At 42.2% G+C, this 24,152-nt stretch overlaps 1 protein-coding gene across 1 annotated transcript; it reads right to left on the bottom strand.

Annotated features, from left to right (window-relative positions):
- Positions 1 to 12,700: 12,700 nt before the first annotated feature.
- Positions 12,701 to 20,093, bottom strand: LOC139551116 (transmembrane protein 125-like). Its single transcript, XM_071362518.1, has 2 exons — positions 19,397 to 20,093; positions 12,701 to 19,114 (listed from the first exon to the last, which is right to left on the bottom strand). Exon 2 carries the CDS (start codon positions 19,059 to 19,061, stop codon positions 18,369 to 18,371), a length of 693 nt encoding a protein of 230 aa, XP_071218619.1. The 5' UTR covers positions 19,062 to 19,114; positions 19,397 to 20,093; the 3' UTR covers positions 12,701 to 18,368.
- Between the last annotated feature and the right edge of the window lie 4,059 nt (positions 20,094 to 24,152).

Genomic DNA, 24,152 nt, shown 5'->3' with positions numbered 1-24,152 from the left:
TTTAACTCAACACGCAGAAGATTTTCTATCATTGGTGGCCAATTTCTTTTTGACACTTTGAATAAGAGAAATACCACGGAAAAACGGACACTTATTTGACATTCTCTCTCAAGTTACTTTTGAAAGAGATATGTTCACAGGTGCAATGTACTGTAGACATATTGGTGCAAACCTTTTGGATCAATGTACTGTAGACATATTGGTGCAAACCTTTTGGATCAATGTACTGTAGACATATTGGTGCAAACCTTTTGGATCAAAAGACAAAGACGAGATGTGTGTTATGTCTGCACATCAAGCCTTCAGTCATGGTGAGTCGAAACATCACCTTTGTAAACAAATCCTGAGCAGAGAAAAACAACATGCATCAATTACCTGGGATCAATTGACTCAATCAACAAGTGATGTATCTAAACTCTGGATTGCTGATGCTATGTATTGGCCATAGCCATTGTGGGCAGTAGTGTTCTGGTCTGCATCATCCCCCTGGAGTTTTTGTTATGGTAGTGTTAAATGATGTATGTTTACCAATGGCTAATTTGGGAAGAAGCGTGGACATATCAATAACTTTGCTCATGACCCGTGTGTGTGTGTGTGTGTTTGTGTAAAAGTACATGCGTTTCCGTGCAAACAGTGCATTTCATAAGTATTCATAAGGTTTTTTCACATTTTGTTGCATTACAAAGTGGGATTGAAATGTAAATTTTTTTTGGAACACATTTTATAAAAATGTCTTGGTTATATAAGTATTCCCCCCCTTTGTTATAGCAAGCCTAAATAAGTTCAGGAGTCAACTTGTGCTTAACAGATCATATAATAAGTTGCATGGACTCAATCTGTGTCCAATAATAGGATCTTTTTTTTTACCCCGGACATACAATTGTCATTGTCGAGAAGGAACATGCAAGTAAGCATTTCGTTGGATGATGTATACCATGTGTATCCTGTAAATAGGACTAATAAAACTTTACATTTGTAACCTTGAAACTATCTGTAAGGTCCCTCAGTCGAGTAGTGTATTTCAAGCACATATTCAACCGCAAAGACCAGGGGGCTTTTCCAATGCATGGTAACGTTATTGATTAGGCTTTTGATGGTGTATCAATACACCCAATCACTATAAAGGGGCCAGCTGAGTATAATACTGTATCATCTGCATATAAATGGATGAGAGAGCTTCCTACTGCCTGAGCTATGTTGTTGATGTAAATTGAGAAGAGCGTGGGGCCTAGGATTGAGCCTTGGGGTATTCCCTTGGTGACAGGCAGTGGCTGAGACAGCAGATTTTCTGACTTTATACACTGTACTCTTTGAGAGAGGTAGTTAGCAAACCAGGCAAAAGACCCCTCAGAGACACCAATATTCCTTAGCCGGCCCACAAGAATGGAATGGTCTACCGTATCAAAAGCTTTGGCCAAGTCAATAAAAATAGCAGCACAACATTGCTTAGAATCAAGGGCAATGGTTACATCATTGAGGACCTTTAAGGTTGCAGTGACACATCCATAACCTGAGCAGAAACCAGATTGCATACCAGAGACAATACTATAGACATCAAGAAAGCCAGTCAGTTGTTTATTGACAAGTTTTTCCAACATTTTTGATAAACAGGACAAAATAGAAATAGGCCTATAACAGTAATAGGTACGTTGTCATTTAAGCTAACTCTGGGCATATACTCCTACACAAACAAACCTACTCATGTTTTGAGTCATTTTCACCCATTAACACTGACATTCCTAGCCTTGACAAGAAGGTATTTATTTAGCTTACCACCTCGGTATTTTACCCCCTTTTCCTCCTCAATTTCGATCTTGTCTCATTGCTACAACTCCCCAACGAGCTCAGGAGGTGAAGGTCGAGTCATTGAAACTTGACCCGCCAAACCACGCTTCTTAACACCTGCCCGCTTAACCTGGAAGCTAGCTGCACCAATGTGTCGGAGGAAACACTGTTCATCTGACGACCGCGGTCAGCCTGCAGGCGCGCGGCCCGCCACAAGGAGTCGCTAGAGCGTAATGAGCCACAATAAAGCCTCCCGATCACAGCCGGTTGTGATACAGCCCGGGCTCAAACCCAGGTGTGTAGTGACGCCTCTAGCACGGCGATGCAGTCCCTTAGACCGCTGTGCCACATGGGAGGCCCCTATCTTATGCATATTCTACAAATGGATATAATTTGATAATTTGGAGGGCATGTGTCCCCTTGGTGTAAATAAAATTGATGCTTTAGGTGTCTGGCATTTCTCTCACTGTTTGCAGGTGTTATTTGACATTGAAAGTACTGGAGTATATAAATGGCACACCAGTGTAGTGCCATCTGGTCATAAGACTATACTGCTCGATTTGTGCAGTAAAGCAATGGAATGTTCCTCAATTTCAAACCATAGGACTTCAAACTCAAGTAATTCCTCCAAATTGGCAAACAATTGGCAAAGAAAGCACACATAAAATACACTGCATAATTCCCTGTGTACAGTGCATTCGGAAAGTGTTCAGACCCCTTGACTTTTTCCAGATTTTGTTACTTTACAGCCGTGCTTCTACACCTGCATTGCTTGCTGTTTGGGGTTTTAGGCTGGGTGTCTGTACAGCACTTCGAGATATTAGCTGATGTACGAAGGGCTATATAAAATAAATTTGATTTGATTTGATTTGATTTATTCTAAAAATTATTAAATAGTTTTTTCCCCTCATCAATCTACACACAATACCCCATAATGAAAAAGCTGAAATGTCACATTTACATAAGTATTCAGACGCTGATTACGGGTCTCATCTCATGTGGTATCATTGTGCGCCCCGTGTATTTATTTGTGTTACTCCTCACTCTTTTGTTTGGGTTTTAACCCTGTGTTTTGTATACGTGTTTGTTTGGTCTGCGTCCCCGTGCCTTTACATGGCACGCTGTGATTTGAGTCAATAAAAACCCCTATTACGCATTCCTGCGCCTGTCTCCCGATCCCATTTTACCTACGTGACAGTTGGAAGGGGAACCTTCGCCCCAGTCTGAGGTCCTGAGCTCTCTGGAGTAGGTTTTCATCAAGGATCTCTCTGTACTTTGCTCCGTTAATCTTTCCCTCTATCCTGACAAGTCTCCCAGTCCCTGCCGCTGAAAAACATCCCCACAGCATGATGCTGCCACCACCATGCTTCACCGTAGGGATGGTGCCAGGTTTTCTCTAGACGTGACGCTTGGTATTCAGGCCAAAGAGTTCAATATTGGTTTCATCAGACGAGAGAATATTGTTTTTCATGGTCTGAGAACCCTTTAGGTGCCTTTTGTCAAACTCCAAGCGGGCTGTCATGTGCCTTTTACTGAGGAGTGGCTTCCGTCTAGCCACTCTACCATAAAGTCCTGATTGGTGGAGTGCTGCAGAGATGGTTGTCCTTCTGGAACATTCTCCCATCTCCACAGAGGAACTCTAGTGCTCTGTCAGAGTGACCATCGGGTTCTTGTTCACCTCCCTGACCAAGGCCCTTCTCCCCCAATTGTTCAGTTTGGCCGGACGGCCAGCACTATGGAGAGTCTTGGTGGTTCCAAACTTCTTCCATTTAAGAATAATGGAGGCCACTGTGTTATTGGGGACCTTCAATGCTGCAGACATGTTTGGGTACCCTTACCCAGATCTGTGCCTCGACACAATCCCGTCTCAGAGCTCTTCGGACAATTTCTTCCACCTCATGGCTTGGTTTTTGCTGACATGCACTGTCAATTGTGGGACCTTATATAGACAGGTGTGTGCCGCCTCATGGGTCTCTCTGTCACTGCCGGCTTTGACACAGCCTGGGATTGAACCCGGGTCTGTAGTGACGCCTCAAGACCACTGCGTCACTCGGGAGCCCCACTGAATCCATTTAATACATTACTGAGCCAATTACCAGCACATTGTTGAGCCTTAGATAGCTGACTGAATTCAGGGACAGAGATGGGAATGAAGGAATGAATGACAAACCAAACCCAGTTATAAAGTTACTTATTAACTTTCTCTTTCTTACGGCTATGTATGAGGCAGTCAGTGACACCTCCTTTAACCTTTAGCACAAGTCTCCATGCAGTAGGCTAAACAAGGGAACATAACACCTGTAAATCTAGAAGCTTCTGTAATCCACTTGAATATCAACAAACATTGTTTGTCAGGTATGTAATATAAATGATGTGTTAATATTCGTATGGAGAGGGAGTTAGCGATACTTTTAAGTAATGTCAGTTATAAGCATGCGGTGGTCATATGACCACGGTATGTTGTTGACCTAGAAAGGACTTGATGTACCCTGTCTGTATCACGAGACTCAACATTCAATCTGGAGATTCCCTCTTTAATTTTCCGAATTTGCTTTGGAAAATGTTTATGAGCAATATTAAGATAATCAACACAATACTTGTGGTGACAACCTTGATATAATGTAATTGTTACTGTCAACCTTGGTTGATTGTGGGTTGTTATTGAAAATGTGTCACCCCAGTGGTTGTTTTGTCACTGTGTTGAATATCATATTTTTTACTCTCATCTTGTTTTTATCAAGAGGTATAGTTGGTGCATTAGAATGAGTGTTAATTATGGATTGGACAGTATTGTGTAAATTCCATACTTTTCCTTAATTTTGTTAACCCTCATTCTTATGCATAAACTGTTTACGCTATTGAGTCTAAGAGACGACCCTTCAGTCTATCAATGTGTCCAATCCAAGAGCTAGAGTGGAACAGGGCAGATGAGTTTAGTATCTCTGTGTTAAAGCTGTAATATGACAATTTTTGTCCCACCTGACCAAATTCACTTAGAAATGTGTGTTATAGATCTGCCATATTCTTTGAAAGCAAGTCTAAGAAGCGGTAGATATTTTCTATGTGCGCTATTTCTATGCTTCCTGTTCTTAAGTTTTGATTTTGCAAATTTTACTTTCGGTAAAAAAACAGATTCTAATAGTGTGCAACTGCAGCCTGAAATTCGGGGTGTTACTGCATGTGGCCATCCCCCCGCCCCCACTGAGCACCTCATTGGTTCCTGCATGAGCAAGACATCTTCATGCTTGTGTGACACTTTTGAATTTGTGTAAAAAGGGAAATACAAGTATTATCTGGGGGTGAAGGACACTGGTTAGCTAGTTAGCTAGCTAGCACACAGTGTCGCCCCTGCCTGCTGTGTACTGGAGAAAACCGTGCCCGACAGGCGGGTAGACAGTGTCCTTCGCTCCCCGCCTGTCAAGCACAGTTTCCTCCGGTACACAGCAGAGGGGAGACTAGGGCGACACCATGTGCTAGTTAGCGACACTGTATGCTAGCTTGCAAGTTAGCTAGCTAGCATACAGTTTCACCACCACCTGCTGTGTACTGGAGAAAACTGTGCTCGACAGGCGGAGGTGAAGGACACTGTCTGCCAGTCGTCCCCACTTCCCACTAGCACAGCCGACTGGAGGCTCTGGTGACATCGTGTACTAGCTAACTGTGTACCGGCGTCCTCCTTAGGACTAGCTGGCTAAGCTAGCACACAGTGTCCTTCACTCCCGCCTGCCGAACACCTGCCCTCGCCATCATCAACAGAACTGTAGGAAAACAGTGCCCGACAGTCGAGGGTAACAGACACTGTCTACCACTTGTGTATGGCTAGCTAGTTGCCGTTGTCGCCCCCGCCCCTTCTTCTGTGGGGTTTATCGCGGCTGGCATCCAACGCTATTGTGCATTAACGCCACCTACTATACTGGAACGCCCCCTCTACCTGTCCTAACTTAAAAATGTACCAATAGAAGTATAGAGAGGGGTTCCTGCATGAGCAGGAATGCCCACATGCAGGAACGCCCTGAATTGCGGGCCACAATTCCACCCTTCTCCCAACTTCAAACGGCAGAAAATATTTTTGGTTATAGAAAATATATTTCACATGGGAGAAGATGGTACAATGATTCTCTAAAGTACACTTGCTCATCATGTCACTCAAATCTTCTTGTTTCTGTAGGACCATCATGGAACATCTGGGCTGCAGTGCGATCGTGGCCTTTTGTTTCTGGATGGCACTTATTGCAGGTGCACATCCTCCTCGATCAGTCCTGGGAGAAAGTCAAGCATTTCAAAGCAACTTCCAGATGGAAGGTGATGAAAACCTTGCCTCAACAAACAGTAAATAATTCACTGTCAACAGATAAATACATGCATTTAATTTGTGTCATTTTCACAGCAAATTCACCTGTATCTTTAATTCGAAGAGTGTTAAATTCAGGGCCGGCGCCAGAACGAATCAGTTGGACGGGCCTTTGATGTCCGTAGGCGGGCAAGTTTTTTCACAAGACCCCGTAGGTGTTCACGCGCTTGGGCGTTCATATTTTTTTATTACCGTTTTAGTAAAGACCATAGGCGAAGTTGACCATTTATCCTACCATTTCTACCGATCTGCGTGAAAATTATGATTATTTTTGTATGCGCATTTTCGTGGAACAGTTTCATTTCAATAATAATAAAGTTTTCGTTTCTCAAAAGCATTGACACATGGTAAATAATAACAATTTGAAGTAAAATGATAAAAATCTAAAAGTTAAAATTCAACTAAGGGGAGATCACCAGCCTTTGCCATATGGACGGACACATTAGCTAGGTTTCCATCCAATTGGCACTAGATTTTCATGAGAATATTATAAAATCTGCATAAAAAGCATTTGTGAATTTTCCCACCAGAGATGTTTCCATCAAATGTACTTGTTGCAGATAAAAGGCTGTGCGTGATGACGTGAGGATAAAAATACATTTTGCCGTAAATTCCCATGTACCGAATAAAAAATACAAATGAAAGGGGTTTCTTTCGCATTTTCAACTCTACTGATGGTTTTCTCTCAAAAAATGCGTGTGCCCACTCTGGTATTGGCACTCACACATATAGCCTATGTAACAGTATTACTTTAATCCGTCCCCTCGCAAGATGGAAAAACAAACATTACTGGACATAAGCATTGAAAAAGCTCCACTGGAATACTGCCGCTGTCTATATATGTATTTATATCAGGGCATACGTTATTCAGAGCAAGGGGAACCACTACTTCAAGGTCTCAGAGCAAGTGACGTCACCGATTGAAAGGCTATTAGCGCGCACCACCGCTAACTAGATAGCCATTTCACATCCGTTACACCTACATGATGAGATTATTATGGACAGAAGAGCAATTTATTATTTTTATTTGTTACACAGCAGGCAAGCATCGATGATAATTTCACCAGAATAAAACCCTCGATATTTATTTGAAAGGAGCATCAAGCTCATCACTGTGCACTTTCACCACCCTGTGAAGTTCATCATAATTTATTTAATCTGTAGCCTAATGAACGGCATGCTTTTCTGATGAGTCGTAGAGGAAGGACCACACAACATGTCATGGCGTAACTCCAAGTTTACTTCGATATGATGGTTATTATATAAATATTTTCAGTAGGCCTATAACTTCCATCATCAACTGAGTAAAATACAGTACATAGGCCTAAAGCCGAAAAATCGGTATAAAATATCCTGATGAAAATTAGCGTTATTTCAATCACATTCTACTCCGTCTGTCTGCCTCCCTTTCTATCTGTTTGACTTTAGCTATTCCTTGGCTGGTCTCTAGCGAATTTGCAACATTGTATCAATTAGCTTATTCTGGGCACTCACAGTTTCCCGCGCAAGTGACGTTTCCACTGGATATTATGGGATCATCAGATCATGATATTTTGCTCTTTCACACCGAGACTTGGTGTTTATCAAGGCCGTGAGTGTTGGACATATTTATCAAATACTGAGGAACTATCATTTGCAATGTATGTTAAAACAAATACTTCATTTACAAAATGTGAGGTGAAGAAAAATGACAGAGAAGCTACGTTTATTAGTGGTGGATGTGGTGAGTTAAGACAATCAGAAATCAGACATTGCCACATCGGCACCAGGTAGGCCTACTTTTATGCATACACGCAGGCGCGTGCTTCCTCAATGTTGTCAGGACAGTGAAACCAGACACATGCTCATTGCTCACGGAGCACTCTAAACAAAAGACAATGTCAAGATTGACAAAACGCGTAATGGTTATGAAATCAACCAAAACGTTTTACTCACAAGTGTAGCATGTTGTGAACTCTGCAAACAATGTTTCCCCTCTGAGAATGAGAATGGTAAATTACTCTTAATTAAAAAATGCATTAACAGAAATGTATGTAACCAAATGAAGTGGGATTAATAATACATTTACTAGGCCACTGGTGACATATGCGATGGAGAATTGATCAACAATAAACCACCAAAGGGCAAATAATTCACACAAGGAAACAATGAATGGGTAATAATTGGTGGGAGACAGCTGAGCGCATTCTGGAGAGCTGCGTGCATGCATTCTGGAGAGCTGCGTGCATGCATTCTGGAGCGAGACGCCATATCTTCGTCACACACCCCTCCCACTTGTTGCAGGATTTTAAGTTATACTCAAGACACATTACCTTCACACATATTTTAGATGCTTTTCACTGACAGCCGCAACCTATTGCCATGTGCGCTGCTCAAATGGCTAGATTCCCAAATAGGCATAGGCCTACACACAAGTGATTGGAAACAATCCACAGCTATATTAAAAGAAGCTAATGGTCCTCTGGTTAAGTTATGCTCTCTGGTGAAGTATTTTGAATGTTTTATTTAGACGAGTAATTACATAGTTTTGGCAAAACATCCATTTACTTTAGGGGAAGCCCTGTGCATATGCCAACTTTCCTTTCCAATTCGCCAGAGGCTGAAACCGGAGATCTGTATATAATGACGAGATGCTCATGTCTCAACCCTAACAATGGGAGTTGTTGTCCCAAAGGCGGGAAGGCAAGTGACAAGCTTAGGTCTCCATATTATCTCCATAGCAACCCATTGTGCTTATTCTGGACGTATTCTTGTGAGAGTGAGTCCTCTCTCTACTCCTCTTCTTTTCTGCTGAAACTCACCAGATAATGCATCCTAGTGAGCGAAATAGCGCCCCTCTGTCTTACTACATGTAAATCCATGTATCTGATGCTGTCTGGACAGATAAATGATCAATATTTCAATATTTTATTTCGATGTGCGAGGTAGGTACGGAACACTAGTTACTTTAATAATGTTTACATATCTTGCATTACTCATCTCATATGTATATACTGTATTTTATACTATTCTACTGTATCTTAGTCCGTTCCGCTCTGACATCGCTCGTCCATATGTATATAGTCTTAATTAATTCCTACTTAGATTTGTGTGTATTGGGTATATGTTGTGTAATTTGTTAGATATTACTGCACTGTCGGAGCTAGAAGCACAAGCATTTTGCTACACTCGCAATAACATCTGCTGATCATGTGTATGCGACCAATACAATTTAATTTGGTAGGGCAGGCCAGGCCAGGCCCCCTAAGTCCCGCCCATAACGCCAGCCCAGGTTACATTTAACACCTTCACAGACTACATATAAGGTCCACTAATCCAGTGCTAAATTATAACACTGTTTCAGTTTACTGGCATATGTTAACCCTTGACATACCTTGACGAGTTATCTTTGGTTTGGTATAGGCTAAATACAGTATTAGTTTGGACAAAGTGAACAAATAACCATGTTCAGTAACTCTTTAATAATCATTCAATTACTATAAATATGCTTATGTTCCAATTTTCACACGAGCATACCTGCTTGCTCAATACATTGCTTCAATCTATGTAGGATGCTAGTGTGGTGGGTATTTGGTAAATTCTCAGGATATTCTCAGAATTTACCCCATTCTCCTGTCCCCTGCATCCCACAGCTGTCAACTCCAGCAAGGCTGTTCCCCCTGGTGAGGACGTTAGCTCCCAGACCTGGCCCTACATGGCTGCAGCGCTGGCCTCCGCCGTGACCATCTCCCTGTTCATCGTGGTGGCCATCAAGTGCCGCCTTTTCCACCGCTACCTAGCCAGCTACCACCACTCCTTGCTCCCCGAGGGGGACACAGCCAGCCAGCAGAGCCCAGACGAGGTGACCTTCCCTGGGCACGGCCTGGTGGGCCGAGGAGGTGGAGGTAATGGGACCCATCGAGGGTTGGATACTGATGACGACGATGGCTTCATAGAGGATAATTACATCCAGGCCAGCGAGAGGGCTAGGGCAGAGAGTCACGAGGACGAAGGGATGGAAGGAGAGGTGGTGGAGGATAGTGATGATGATCTTCAGTTCACCATTGGGTGATTTCAGGACTGGTTGAAAATGATTATTTACTGTTGTTTGGGTGACAGTGGTGGGTTCACTTCACAGAGTAGATGCTGTCCAGACCAGACCTGGATTCAAATAAAATTTGTTTTCTTTCAGATGCTCCAGCTGTGCTTAATTGAGCTTGTGTGGCACCCTAAAGTGGAAAAATCCGCCCTCCAGGTGAAACAGGCACTTCAGGCAGTCTCAATCAAACACTCTACGTATTTGAAAGAACAAAAATTACTATTTGAATCCAGGTCTGGTGAGAATATGTTGATAGATGAAAGATACTGAGAAATTATCATGGTCCCATTTTAAACAAACAACAACCTATTAAGGATTTATAGAACATTCATCAAGTCTTCATAAATACTACACTGAACAAAAACAGAAACACAACATGCAAAAATGTCAAAGCTTTTACTGAGTTACAGTTCATATAAGGAAATCAGTCAATTGAAATGAATTCATTAGGCCCTAATCTATGGATTTCACATTAATGGGAATACAGATATGCATCTGTTGGTCACAGATACCTCATACAGCGTGACATCTCCTTCGGAGAGAGTTGATCAGGCTGTTGATTTTGGCATGTGGAATGTTGTCCCACTCCGCTTCAATGGCTGTACAAAGTTGCTGGATATTGGCGGGAACTGGAACACGCTGTCGCACACGTCGATCCAGAGCATCCCAAACATGCTTAATGGGTGACATGTCTGGCGAGTTTGCAGGCCATGGAAGAACTGGGACATTTTCAGCTTCCAGGAATTGTGTACAGATCCTTGCAGCATGGGGCCGTACATTATCATGGTGAAATATGAGGTGATGACGGTGGATGAATGGCACGACAATGGGCCCCAGGATCTTGTCACGTTATCTCAAATTGTCATTGATAAAATGTAATTGTGTTTGTTGTCCATAGCTTATGCTTGCCCATACCATAACCCCACCACCAGCTTGGGGCACTCTGTTCACAATGTTAACATCAGCAAACCGCTCGCTCACACAACGCAATTACATGCCATCTGCCCAGTACAGTTGAAACCGTGATTCATCCGTGAAGAGCACACTTTGTGCACCAAACATTAGGAACACCTTCCTAATATTGAGTTGCAACCACTTTTGCCCTCATAACAGCCTCAACAGCCTTGTGATAGCATGGACTCTACAAGATGTCGAAAGCGGGGTGCTGGGCCATGTTGACTATGGAACGCCGTTTGGGTCTTTACGTGTCAAAAAGATACACGTCAAATAAGCTTCTTGACCAATCAGGACCTGAATATGACTCCAAGTCACATAATGATTTAACACGTTCATAGATTTTTTACGTAGTTATTACACATTGATTACACTCTCACTCGTATTTCATATGTCACGCCGATTCACCGATACGTATGCTATGAGTCATAGATTTTGTCACTGATGATAACATGTCTCTTCCCCTTCATCTACACTACTTGAAAGTGGATTTAAGTGAAATCACTAAGGGATTAAATCTTTCACCTGGGTTCACCTGGTTAGTCTGTCATTGAAATAACAGGTGTTCCTAACGTTTTGTACACTGAAATAATTTGTACGCAAACACATACATAAATGATGATATAAAAGGTAATTACATCTAATTATGCATAATAACAGTTTAGAAAAGCACAAGACCCAGAATAGAACCTTGGGGACACCACCTTACAGGGACACCAACTATACATTGTTGGATTTAACACAATCTACACTTACAGTGGGGAGAACAATTATTTGATACACTGCCGATTTTGCAGGTTTTCCTACTTACAAAGCATGTAGAGGTCTGTAATTTTTATCATAGGTGCACTTCAACTGTGAGAGATGGAATCTAAAACAAAAATCCAGAAAATCACATTGTATGATTTTTAAGTAATTAATTGTATATGGCATGATGTTTGCTTATAAATGATTTAAATGTCAGCCTTATAAAGGTTTTATGATGGCTTCATTAAGACTTAAAAGTTATGTTTAGTTTAAAGTTGGCATGATGTTTGCTTATGAATTATTTAAATGTCAGCCTTATAAAGGTTTTATGACGGCTTCATTAAGACTTAAAAGTTATGTTTAGTTTAAAGTTGGACTATTCTCAGGTGTGGGACTAAATGAGCCACCCATCGAATGAGAAGTGCTTTTAAATGTAATTTATTATTAGGATGATAAGGATGATGCATATTGAAGATGAGTAATGATGATGCAAATCGTATTGTTTGATATGCAATGATTTTCATTTTCTGAAGACTATCTGAAATGCTGATGATCTGTTTGCACAAACAACATATCCTTGATTTTAAGGGATGTACAGTACCTTCAGAATGTTTTTACAACCCTTGACTTTTTCCAAATTTTGTTGTGTTACAGCCTCAATTTAAAACGGTTCAAATGTATATGTATTTGTCACTGGCCTACACACAATACCCCATAATGTCAAAGTGGAATTATGTTTTTCAAAATGTTTTCAAATGATAAAAAACTTAAAAGGCTGAAATGTCCTGAGTCAATAAGTATTCAACCCGTTTATTATGGCAAGCCTAAATACGTTCAGGAGTAAAAATGTGCTTAACAAGTACCATAATACAAAGCAGACATTTAATATCCCTTTGAGTATGGTGAAGTTATTAATTACAGTTTGGATGGTGTATCAATACACCCAGTCACTACAAAGATACAGGTGTTCTTCCTAACTCAGTTGCCGGAGAGGAAGGAAACCGCTCAGGGATTTCACCATGAGGCCAATGGTGAATCTAAAACAGTTATTGAGTTTAATGGCTATGATAGAAGAAAACTGAGGATGGATCAACAACATTGTAGTTAATACACAATGCTAACCTAATTGACAGAGTGAAAAGAAGGAACCCTGCACAGAAAAAAATATTCCAAAACATGCTTCCTGTTTGCAACAAGGCACTAAAGTAATACTGCAAAAAATGTGGCAAAGCAATTCACTTTTTGTCCTGTATACACAAAGACTTATGTTTGGGGCAAATCCAATACAACACATTACTGAGTACCACTCGCCATATTTTCAAATATAGTGGTGGCTACATCATGTTATGGGTATGCTTGTAATCGTTACGGACTGGGGAGTTTTTCAGGATAAAAAAGAAACGGAATGGAGCTACAGTTGAAGTCGGAAGTTTACATACACTTAGGTTGGAGTCATTAAAACTTCAGTTTTTCAACCACTCCACAAATTTCTCGTTAACAAACTATAGTTTTGGCAAGTTGTTTTGGACATCTACTTTGTGCATAACACAAGTACATTTTCCAACAATTGTTTACGGACCAATTATTTCACTTATAATTCACTGTATCACAATTCCAGTGGGTCAGAAGTTTACATACACTAAGTTGACTGTGCCTTTAAACAGCTTGGAAAATTCCAGAAAATGATGTCATGGCTTTAGAAGCTTCTGATAGCCTGATTGACATAATTTGAGTCAATTGGAGGTGTATCTGTGGATGTATTTTGAGGCTTACCTTCAAACGCAGTGCCTCTTTGCTTGACATCATGGGAAAATCAAAATAAATCAGCCAAGACCTAAAAAAATTAACTGTAGACCTCCACAAGTCTGGTTCATCCTTGTGAGCAATTTCCAAACACCTGAAGGTACCACGTTCATCTGTACAAACAATAGTACACAAGTATAAACACCATGGGACCACGCAACCATCATACCGCTCAGGAAGGAGACGAGTTCTGTCTCCTAGTGATGAACGTACTTTGGTGTGAAAAGTGCAAATCAATCCCAGAACAACAGCAAAGGACCTTGTGAAGATGCTGGAGGAAACAGGAACAAAAGTATCTATATCCACAGTAAAACGAGTCCTATATCGACATAACCTGAAAGGCCGCTCAGCAAGGAAGAAGCCACTGCTCCAAAACCGCCATAAAAAAGCCAGACTACGGTTTGCAACTGCACATGGGGGACAAAGATCGTAATGTCCTCTAGTTTGATGAAACAAAAATAGAACTGTTTGGCCATAATGACCATTGTTATGTTTGGAGGAAAACATGTGGTGCTTGCAAGCCGAAGCACACCATCCCAACCGTGAAGCATGGGGGTGGGAGCATCATGTTGTGGGGGTGTTTTGCTGCAGGAGGGACTGGTGCACTTCACAAAATAGATGGCATCATGCGACAGGAAAATTATGTGGATATATTGAAGCAACATCTCCAGACATCAGTCAGGAAGTTAAAGCTTGGTCGTAAATGGGTCTTCTAAATGGACAATGAACCCAAGTATACTTCCAAAGTTGTGGCAAAATGACTTAAGGACAACAAAGTCAAGGTATTGGAGTGGCCATCACAAAGCCCTGACCTCAATCCCATAGAAAATTTGTGGGCAGAACTGAAAAAGCGTGTGCGAGCAAGGAGGCCTACAAACCTGACTCAGTTACACCAGCTCTGTCAGGAGGAATGGGCCAAAATTCACCCAACTTATTGTGGGAAGATTGTGGAAGGCGACCCAAAACATTTGACCCAAGTTAAACTATTTAAAGGCAATGCTACCAAATACGAATTGAGTGTATGTAAACTTCTGACCCACTGGGAATGTGATGAAAGAAATAAAAGCTGAAATAAATCCTTCTCTCTACTATTATTCTGACATTTCACGTTCTTAAAATAAAGTGGTGATCCTAACTGACCTAAAACAGGGAATTTTTACTAGGATTAAATGTCCGGAATTGTGAAAAACTGAGTTTAAATGTATTTGGCTAAGGTGTATTTGGCTATGTAAACTTCCGACTCCAACTGTAGCACAGGCAAAATCCTAGAGGAATCACTGGTTCAGTCTGCTTTCAGCCAGTCACTGGGAGATGGAGTCACCTTTCAGCAGGACAATAACCTAAAACACAAGGCTAAATCTGCACTGGAGTTGCTTACCAAGAAGACAGTGAATGTTCCCGAGTGGCCGAGTTCCAGTTTTGACTTAAATCTGCTTGAAAATATATGGCAAGACATGAAAATGGTTGTCTATTAATGATCAACAACCAATTTGTCAGAGCTTGAAAAGAATAATGGGCAAATATTGTACAATCCAGGTTTGAAAAACTCTTCGAGACTTACCCAGTAAGAATCACAGCTGTAATCACTTCCAAATGTCGTTCTATCAGGGGTGTGAATACTTACGTAAATTAGATATTTCTGTATTTTATTTTCAATAAATGTGCAAACTTTTCTAAAAGCATGTTTTCACTTTGTTATTATGGGGTATTGTGTCTAGATCGGTGAGACAATTTATCAATGTAATCCATTTTGAATTCAGGCTGTAATTAATCAAAATGTGAAATAAGTCAAGGGGTATAAATACTTTTTGAAGGCACTTTGTGTACAATGTAAAAATTGTATTATGTTCAAGATGCGAGATCCATTAAAAACTATGCTCAAATGATGTTGTTTTATCAAGCCATAAAAATGAACAACACTTGTATGTAACCATTGATATTGATACATTTACTATAATCTACTTGGTAAATAAATTATTGAACTGTGGCTCTTGTACAAAAAAAATATCTTTCAGTCATTTTCTTTGCCACTTTATCATCATTGATGAAGAATTAAGACAATAAGTCTCATAGAGAAAAGATTAACCTTAGTTTGTTCTCATCGATCGTTTACAGTTCTCAGGTTTATATACACTGTCACTTTCTTCTCAGCATTTAGTTAAAAACAGTAGAATATACAATCTATACAGACAGATTGACCTGTAGATGTTGAGTCCATATCATCATATTCGTAAAAATGTTGATGTTCATCTGATACAGTACATACAAAATAAATGTGCGGTGTCCATATTAGGACAGCTTAGAACAAGTGCTGCTGAGACTTTCCTCATATGGACATTGCAACCATCCCTACATTTGGTCTTATATTTTACACATAACTGTTCATTAGAAAGACTACCAGTGCTTAATTTGAACAGGATCCGGTACCTCTAATTTTTGGACTGTTTCGTTCCGGAACCTATTTGGTAGGATCCGGTACCGCTTGTGGCTTCGACAAATAACTTTCACTGTTTGCAATGTAAAAATGTAAATAAAAGCGATCAAAGTTCATTTGAGTTGCCTTGTCATTCATTTTCCTGCCCCCTAATAAAAAGTTTATTTAGGTTTGCGCAACACTGTAGCCTGTGTTTGAGACCAACAAATGGTAGTTGCTGTGGTGAGAGAGAGAAGCACACTTGTCTCTCACAGAACTAGAATGAGAGTCACTTTCTATGATCTCTCTCCCTCTCTCTGCTCTGAAAGACATGATCCTGCAACTCTTATTTTTCCAGCATTGCACTTCATCACATTTGTTTGTACAATTTTTTAATATGCCAATTTTTCCTTACGGAGTCAGCACCCCTGATAAATTGAAATACATTTGCCAAAGTTATAGAATTACTGCTGTCTGTACAGATATACATGAAATAATTCAGAATACTCCTCCATTTAAAAGAGAAGAATAATCTGTCTGTAGGCTACCAAAATATTTGATCAACTTCCAAATAGGCCTATTGAGCGAACAGCATTGTTTTACAATGTTTTACAAAGTATAACAAGAAAGAGATAGGCTTTTGCCACGAGTGCGCTCCACATCATTGGGTGAGTCAGTGAAACTGGAAAGCTTTTTTAGGACTGTAATTTCTTCCTCATATTGTACAATATGTGTCTCCACACATCTAGGCCTAGGCTATTGATGGAATCAAGACTAGGTCGTTTTAAATGAATTCAGATTCTCAGTTTGTCAGTGTCAAACTAGCCTGTCATTTCAATCATTTGTGTGGTATTAAAAAAGATTCTTCCAAAGTCTGCAGTCGTAAAAGTACGTAGAGTTGCATGAAATGCGTTTATAAAAGGGCACATTTTTCCCCAGAACATAGGCTACTAAGGGTTCTACTTAAGTCGTTTTTTGGGGGGTATCTGTACTTTACTTTACTATTTACATTTTGGACAACTTTTACTTCACTACATTCCGAAAGAAAATAATGTCTGAGTGTTGGAGTGTGCCCCTGGCTATCCGTAAAAAAAATTTAAACAAGAAAATGGTGCCGTCTGATTTGCTTAATATAAGTAATTTTAAATGATTTGTACTTTTGATACTTAAGTATATTTTAGCAATTAAATATACTTTTGATACTTAAGTATATTGAAAACCAAATACTTTTAGACTTTTACTCAAGTAGTATTTTACTGGGTGACTTTCACTTTTACTTGAGTCATTTTCCATTAAAGGTATCTTTACTTTTACTCAAGTATGACAACTGGGTACTTTTTCCACCACTGCCCATGTGTGCAACTTCTGTAAGCGCAAACTTCTGTAAACTCTATGCCACTAGGTGAATGCGACGATATGCACGTTATGCTTTATTATAAAGGTGCATCTATTTTGTCATGTTTTCCAGTACCTCTGAGCTCCCCAGGTCACCCGATTTCATGCAAAAATGTTGTTCCTGCACCTTCCGATTTACAAGTTAAGCACCGATTAGACTACCAAATGTGGATCAATATAGCAACATCAAATAGGACAAGTGAGTCAAAACAACATAGAGGAACTAGAACAATGTGACTTAGTCGGGTCTCCCCCATGCGAGTGGCTTGTTTGTGACGATGGCAGTGTAGCACTCATTCTGCCACTGAAAGAAACAATGGCCAGTCTGACAGAGGGTCCTGGGGGTCCGTGAGGCTGGTGTCACCCTGCACAGCCTGGTTCCCACAACACAGCAGTGGTGAATGGCATAGTTGGCATAGTGGGCATGGTCTGCAATGGGCATTAGTCAACGGGATGACGCAGTCACAGTGCCAGCAACAAACACAGGACTCTGTTACAGACCCGGGAGAGTGAGTGGTGATACCCCTTTCCTATCTTTCCCTCCCCTCAAGTCCCTTCATCTATTAAGTCCCCTAGTCTCGTCTTGTCTCTCCTCTCCTAACTTGCCTCCCTCTCCCCTCCTCTTTTCACCTCCTGCTCTCCTCTCCTCACTTGTTTTCCTCTCCTCTTCAACAGACCTGGGATGTATACAGTATTTATGGCTCTGGTCCCATTGCGCAGGCAAGCTCAATCAAGCACAGCTCAAGTATTTTAAAGAAATACAAATACTATTTGAACCAAGGGTAGTGTTCATTAGGGCAACCCCGTGTGGTGCCTAATGAACAAGACCCAGGTCTGCTCTCTCAGATGAGGCTAGTTCTACTAGAGGAGACTGTAAACACCCTGACTGCCCTGTCCCGCAACCCTCTCCCTCCCCTCCTCCGCCTCTGCAACATCCTCCTCTCTCTCCTCTGCTGGAGGTGCACTACCAGCAAGTACCCAGCCACCGCCAACCCGGTGGTGCCCCCTACCCACAGTAGCACCATCCCGGACAGGAACATATCCCTGTGGCGCTGCCCGGGCCCATGGTGCCCGCTGGCCAGCGACATGTAGAGTAGGACCCCTCCGCAGAGTGCCAAAGCCATCCCGGTGAAAAGGATGACCACCGGGTCCGCCCGTCCACCGCTCTTCATTAACTCTATCCGCCTCCGGCTGCGAACGCAATTCATATCCTGGACGGCGGAGCTTAGGAGCTGTTTGAGGAGGACAGCCAGAGCTAGGAGGCAGAGCATGGTGCCCACTCCTAGGCGCCACTCCCCGGACAGGCTGGTGGTGGTGGAGAGGAGGCCTACGCCGCCCAGCCCCAAGCCCAGGACGAGGCTCACTGAGATGCAGTAGCAGAGCAGGGAGCGCCGCGGCTCGCGGAACCACCACAGTTCCACCTGGTCCTCCAACACGCGCCGCTGGAGCAGGGCCGGGTCCAGGCGCAGCACACGGGGGGTCCGGCGTGGGGTGCGCCGCGGGGACATGGGGGAGAACTCCTCCATCTCAGCCATGGCTACTAGGGGAGCCCCCCTCGAGGTTAATCCAGCCAGCTCACAATAGATACCTGAGGGGGTTAAGAGCAGTTGGTAACTAGCATTGAGCTATGTTGTGAACTATATCAATGGTTAAAGATGTCATGCAAATCTTATCACATTCTACTTGTTATCTTTTGTGCTAGTTGCCTCATCAACATCCATTGTGTATATTAGCAATGCAAAACTCAAAGTTCTCGAGGGACGCAGTGTATACTACAGTAGTTCTCCAGAGATTGTTATTGGAGTTGTGCTGAAATGTGCACGTGATGGTGCTGGCGTCATAGTAACAATGTCACATGTAGATGACTTACCAGTGCAGACTAACGAGCCTGTTCCTCCAGCCTCTCTTTAGTCATCCCATCTGTCAGTCCTCCAATCAGATCGCCATAACAAAAACACATCACGATAGACATACACACTCCACAACACTTCCTGGAGGCTGGTTGAGACAGTTGTGGTTCATAATTCCAAAGCTGTGGGTCTTGGTGGGTCTCAGAGAGTGGAGTCATCCTGGTTGTGTCATGGTCCATGTGCTCCAGCGTTGACTGTATGCTTGTTTGCAGTGGTGTCAGATTATCTGGAGGTAGTTTCCAGTCCTGAAGGAGATCCTCATGGCTGACTTGAGAGATATATGTCAACAGGTCCTCCCTCCTTAGTGTAATCTCTCTCTGGTCTGCTCGTCTATCTCTCTCTCTCTCTCTGGTCTCCTCTCCTATCGCTCTCTCTCGCTCTGGTCTGTTCTCCTATCTCTTTCTCTCTCTCACACACACACACACACACTTTCACTGTGAGTGAAAAGTTGTGATAATTGTCAGGGCAGCGAATCAAGGATGATGACACACAGAAGGAGGGAGTCGAGGACAATCCATCATGAGTGGGGATGCTAGTGGTGGTGATGATAATGGTAGTGAGGGTGGGTAGGCAGAAGATTTGTATACGCTTCGCTCACCCACAAGATGGCAAACCTGGTGACAGTGACACACTGCCCACTTATTTGACTTGGTTCTGTCAAAGCTGGCATCACGGGCTCGCTGACACTGTGGGCACCGGCACACACACACACACACACCACATGGGCGATGAGAGAGGACAACCTCTCTACTCTTCTCATAAAGGAAAACTACCACGTCATTAAGTGGTCAAAAAGCACAATCACAAATCACAATACATATGGTGGAAATAGGGGGGGTGGGGGTTGTATTGTTATGGTGTGGCATTGGTGACATCGAGCAGTGCTTCGCAGTGAGACGGCACACGGACAGACAGACAATGGGGCAGCCGATGGACACAACGACTGAGCTGGAGACGGCTGGTGTGTTTGTGGAGGTGGCTCTGATGTCAGTGTCCCCAGATAATGCCCCCTCTGTCACTCCGAGCATGGCGTCATTGATTCACATGATCTAAGATTGCCTCTTGTGTTGGCCACAATGAAGGCTCTAACTGGCCCTTCCCATCTTATACTGTTCAAACTCCAATGTCAGCTCCTGATGTGTAGGCATAATACTACATATAGTTAATGCCAGAGCCAAAACATGAAGATAAAGATAGGCTATGTGATTTATGCTATTGAAGGCTATGTGATTTATGCTATTGAAGGCAATGTGATTTATGCTATTGAAGGCTATGTGATTTATGCTATTGAAGGCTATGTGATTTATGCTATTGAAGGAAAATGGGAACACTTCATATGAATACCCTCTTGGGTGGAGGTGTCCTTGTTAGAGTAACTATGAACGGTGTATGCTCTCCCGTCAGTCCGTTTGAATTGTTTGTGTGCTCTGATTGGTTGATGGTGTGACTGGCCCTCCACTTGTTTTTTTTGCACCTCCACCGTAGACTTAGATAGACAATTCCACCCAGGTCATCAGGAGAGATCATCCATTGAATTGTACTTGTGAGCAAACATTCCATAACTGCAGGTGGCAGTATATCACCAACCTTGGCTTTATACCTGTTCAAACAAAACACTCCTGGTGGCAGTGTGCACCCTTTCAGTTTATTTACCAACTCATAGAAGTAGTAGAAGAACAAATTGACTACTTTAAAATGGAGATAGCCTCAATGGTGCTGCCCATGCTGTCACAGACGCCGTCATGGGACAGACACAAAGATGAGAAGTGTAACTAAGTCTACGACCTCCAACTCCTTTTGAAAAAGCTGAAAAGGTAATCGAAGACAGGAGGGGAGGAAACCTGTGTCTCATTTTGTATGAAATGAGACTCGCCTTCTCTGCTAGCGTGTCACAGGGGTGGAATCCTAAAATAAATGTGTGAAGTAGTAAAAATAAATGTATTTCTGTGCGAGACATTTAATAGATAAGTAGCGTATTGTTTTTAAATGTATGCATGCTTTTCTCCTTCGAGGAAACAACTGCTGACTCGAAGGGTGTGTGGCGGCTTTTAAAACACTTCCGCGCTAGCCGTCGGAAGGATACACTTGCACTTCCTCTGCAGGAGGAGGCTATCAAGGAGAGGACACTCCTTCGTTCGCATATTAACAAATTGACACTCCTACATATGGCAACAGCTTTTTTGGATTATGGAGGAGGAGAGGAGAGGACGTACTTTTTCCCAGTTGAGAATCTCCCAAGGAAAGACAGTTGTTGCTTTCTCCATGTCCCACACCAGTGGGCTATATTACAAAGCAGAATCAATGAATTAGCCAGTTAACTTGCCTAAATATTGAAATGGGCATGGTCTAATTGACTCAAAAACCCCCAAAACATATTGAAATTTAGCTTTATTAATGAAGCTGAAAATCTGTAGATATTTTAGGTTGTTTATCAAAGTTAACTGGCTAACTCATTGACCCTGCTTTGTAGTATACCCTTCAGACCTACTGAACCATGCATACCAATGTTCGTATAAAAATATCCCCTCAATCAAATGTTGGCTAGGCTACTTTGAAGCAAGGTAAGCCTTGTCTATCTATGAATATGTGAAGTAGCCTAGGCATTCAGGTTTCAGGGGAAGTATCCTATTGACGATATTCAAGAATGTATCTGTTTGTAAGGTATTTCTTTATTCAGATTATTTTGTATAATGTGTTGTATTTACCATGGATGGTATGATAACATTGTAAATCTTTTAAGTTAAATTTGGGCTTTAGAAACAATGCATCATCTTAATTTAAAACTTGCCTTTCTATTGAACTTGCAAGTGTGAAAGCGGGTTTACTATTATTAGACAGTACTTGGTTTCAGTGAAAAACAAAACTGTTGAGGTAGTAAGAGAAAGGGGGATACCTAGTAGGTTGCACAACTGAATGCATTCAACCGAAATGTGTCTTCCGCATTTAACCCAACCCCTCTGAAGTAGGTAAGGCAGGTGAAGGCCTCTCGAGTGGCGCAGTTGTCTTAGGCACTGCATCGCGGTGCTAGCTGTGCCACGAGAGATTCTAGAGTCCAGGCTCTATCGCAGATGGCCACGACCGGGGAAACCCATGGGGCGGCGCACAATCGGCCCAGCGTCGTCTGCGTTAGGGAAGGGTTTGGCCGGCAGGGATGTCCTTGTCCCATTGCGCACTAGCGACTCCTGTGGCGGGCCGGATGCAGTGCACGCTGACATGGTCGCCAGGTATACAGTGTTTCCTCCGACACATTGGTGCGGCTGGCTTCCGGGTTAAGCTTGTGTCAAGAAGCAGTGCGGCTTGGTTGGGTTGTGTTTCGAAGGACACACGGCTCTCGACCTTTGCCTCTCCCGAGTCCGTACGGGAGTTGCAGCGATGAGACAAGACTGTAACTACCAATTGGATACCACGGAATTGGGGAGAAAAAGGGGTAAAAAAAATAAAAGGCAGGTGAGGCTTCCTCTAAGGGAGGATGGTGAACACTACACCCATGAAACTGTTAACGTTGGCAAAGACTTTCTAACCAGCAATGACCTGGTAGGTCCGAAAGACTGTCATCTATATCTCTGCAGTCAGGTGAGATCTAGTAAAGAACAGGAAGGCCAAAACACTCTGTTTATGCTCCCAATTAACCGCTTTACTGACAACGTTTCAATCCCAAACTGATTTTTTTAGAAAATGTGTCAATATAGCGGTGGGAGCATAAACAGAGTGCTTGAGCGTCACTTCAGACCCGGGTTCAATACCAGGCTATGTCACAACCGGTCATGACATGGAGTTCCAGTGTCGCACAATTAGGCTCAGTGTCGTACGGGTTAAAGGAGGGTTTGGCCAGGGGGGGGGCTTTACTTGGAAACACTGGTCACTTTATAATGGAACACTGGTCACTTTAGTAATGTTTACATACTGATTTACTCATTTCATATGTATATACTGTATTCTAGTCAATGCCACTCTGACATTGCTTGTCCTAATATTTATATATTTCTTAATTCCATTCTTTTACTTTGAGATTTTTGTATATTGTTAGATATTGTTAGATATTACTGCACTGCTAGAGCTAGGAACACAAGCATTTCGATACACTCGCAATAACATCTGCTAAATACGTGTATGTGACCAATAAAATTTGATTTGGATCTCCCTGTCCCGGTCCTACTTCATCTGCTTCTTTATCTCCTTGATGTTCTCCCAGGGCTCGATCTGTTTATTCAGTTCTTTGATCTTGTATTCCAGGACAAACTTGAACTTCTCCAGCTCCTGGTTCTTCTTCTTCAGGTCATAGATTCTCTTCTTCTTACGAATAGCTACTGTTGTCAGATCTCCCCAAGGAGATGTGGGTGTGGAGTCAGGCGCAGGAGAAACAAGTTCCAAAGAAAAGGCGTTTTATTTAACTAGCTCAAAAAACAACAGGAACACCGGACTACAGCAATAGCCACGAAAACCCCACTCAGACACAGTCTAGGGAAAAACACATGTAAAACATGAGCTAATAAAAACGAAACCCAAACTCGCTGACAGTTCAAACGAAAACAATCCCGCACAAAACCCCAAAGGAAATGTCGAATTAAATACCCCCCTAATTAACCAAAATGAAACCAGGTGAAACACAAAATAGACATAACCCAAAGAAAAGGAAAAAGGATCGGTGGCAGCTAGTAGATCAGCGACGACGAGCGCCGCCCGAACAGGGAGAGGAGCCACCTTCGCTGGAAGTCG

This window comes from Salvelinus alpinus, chromosome 23, assembly GCF_045679555.1.
Source record: "Salvelinus alpinus chromosome 23, SLU_Salpinus.1, whole genome shotgun sequence".
In the NCBI taxonomy this organism is placed as follows: Eukaryota; Metazoa; Chordata; class Actinopteri; order Salmoniformes; family Salmonidae; genus Salvelinus; species Salvelinus alpinus.
Note: the sequence above shows the minus strand (reverse complement) of the source record. Positions and strands in the feature narration are given on the sequence as shown.

What these genes read in the sequence shown, in the direction of transcription:
- LOC139551116 (XM_071362518.1), bottom strand. Translation starts at nt 19,061, where the DNA reads ATGGCTGAGATGGAGGAGTTCTCCCCCATGTCCCCGCGGCGCACCCCA.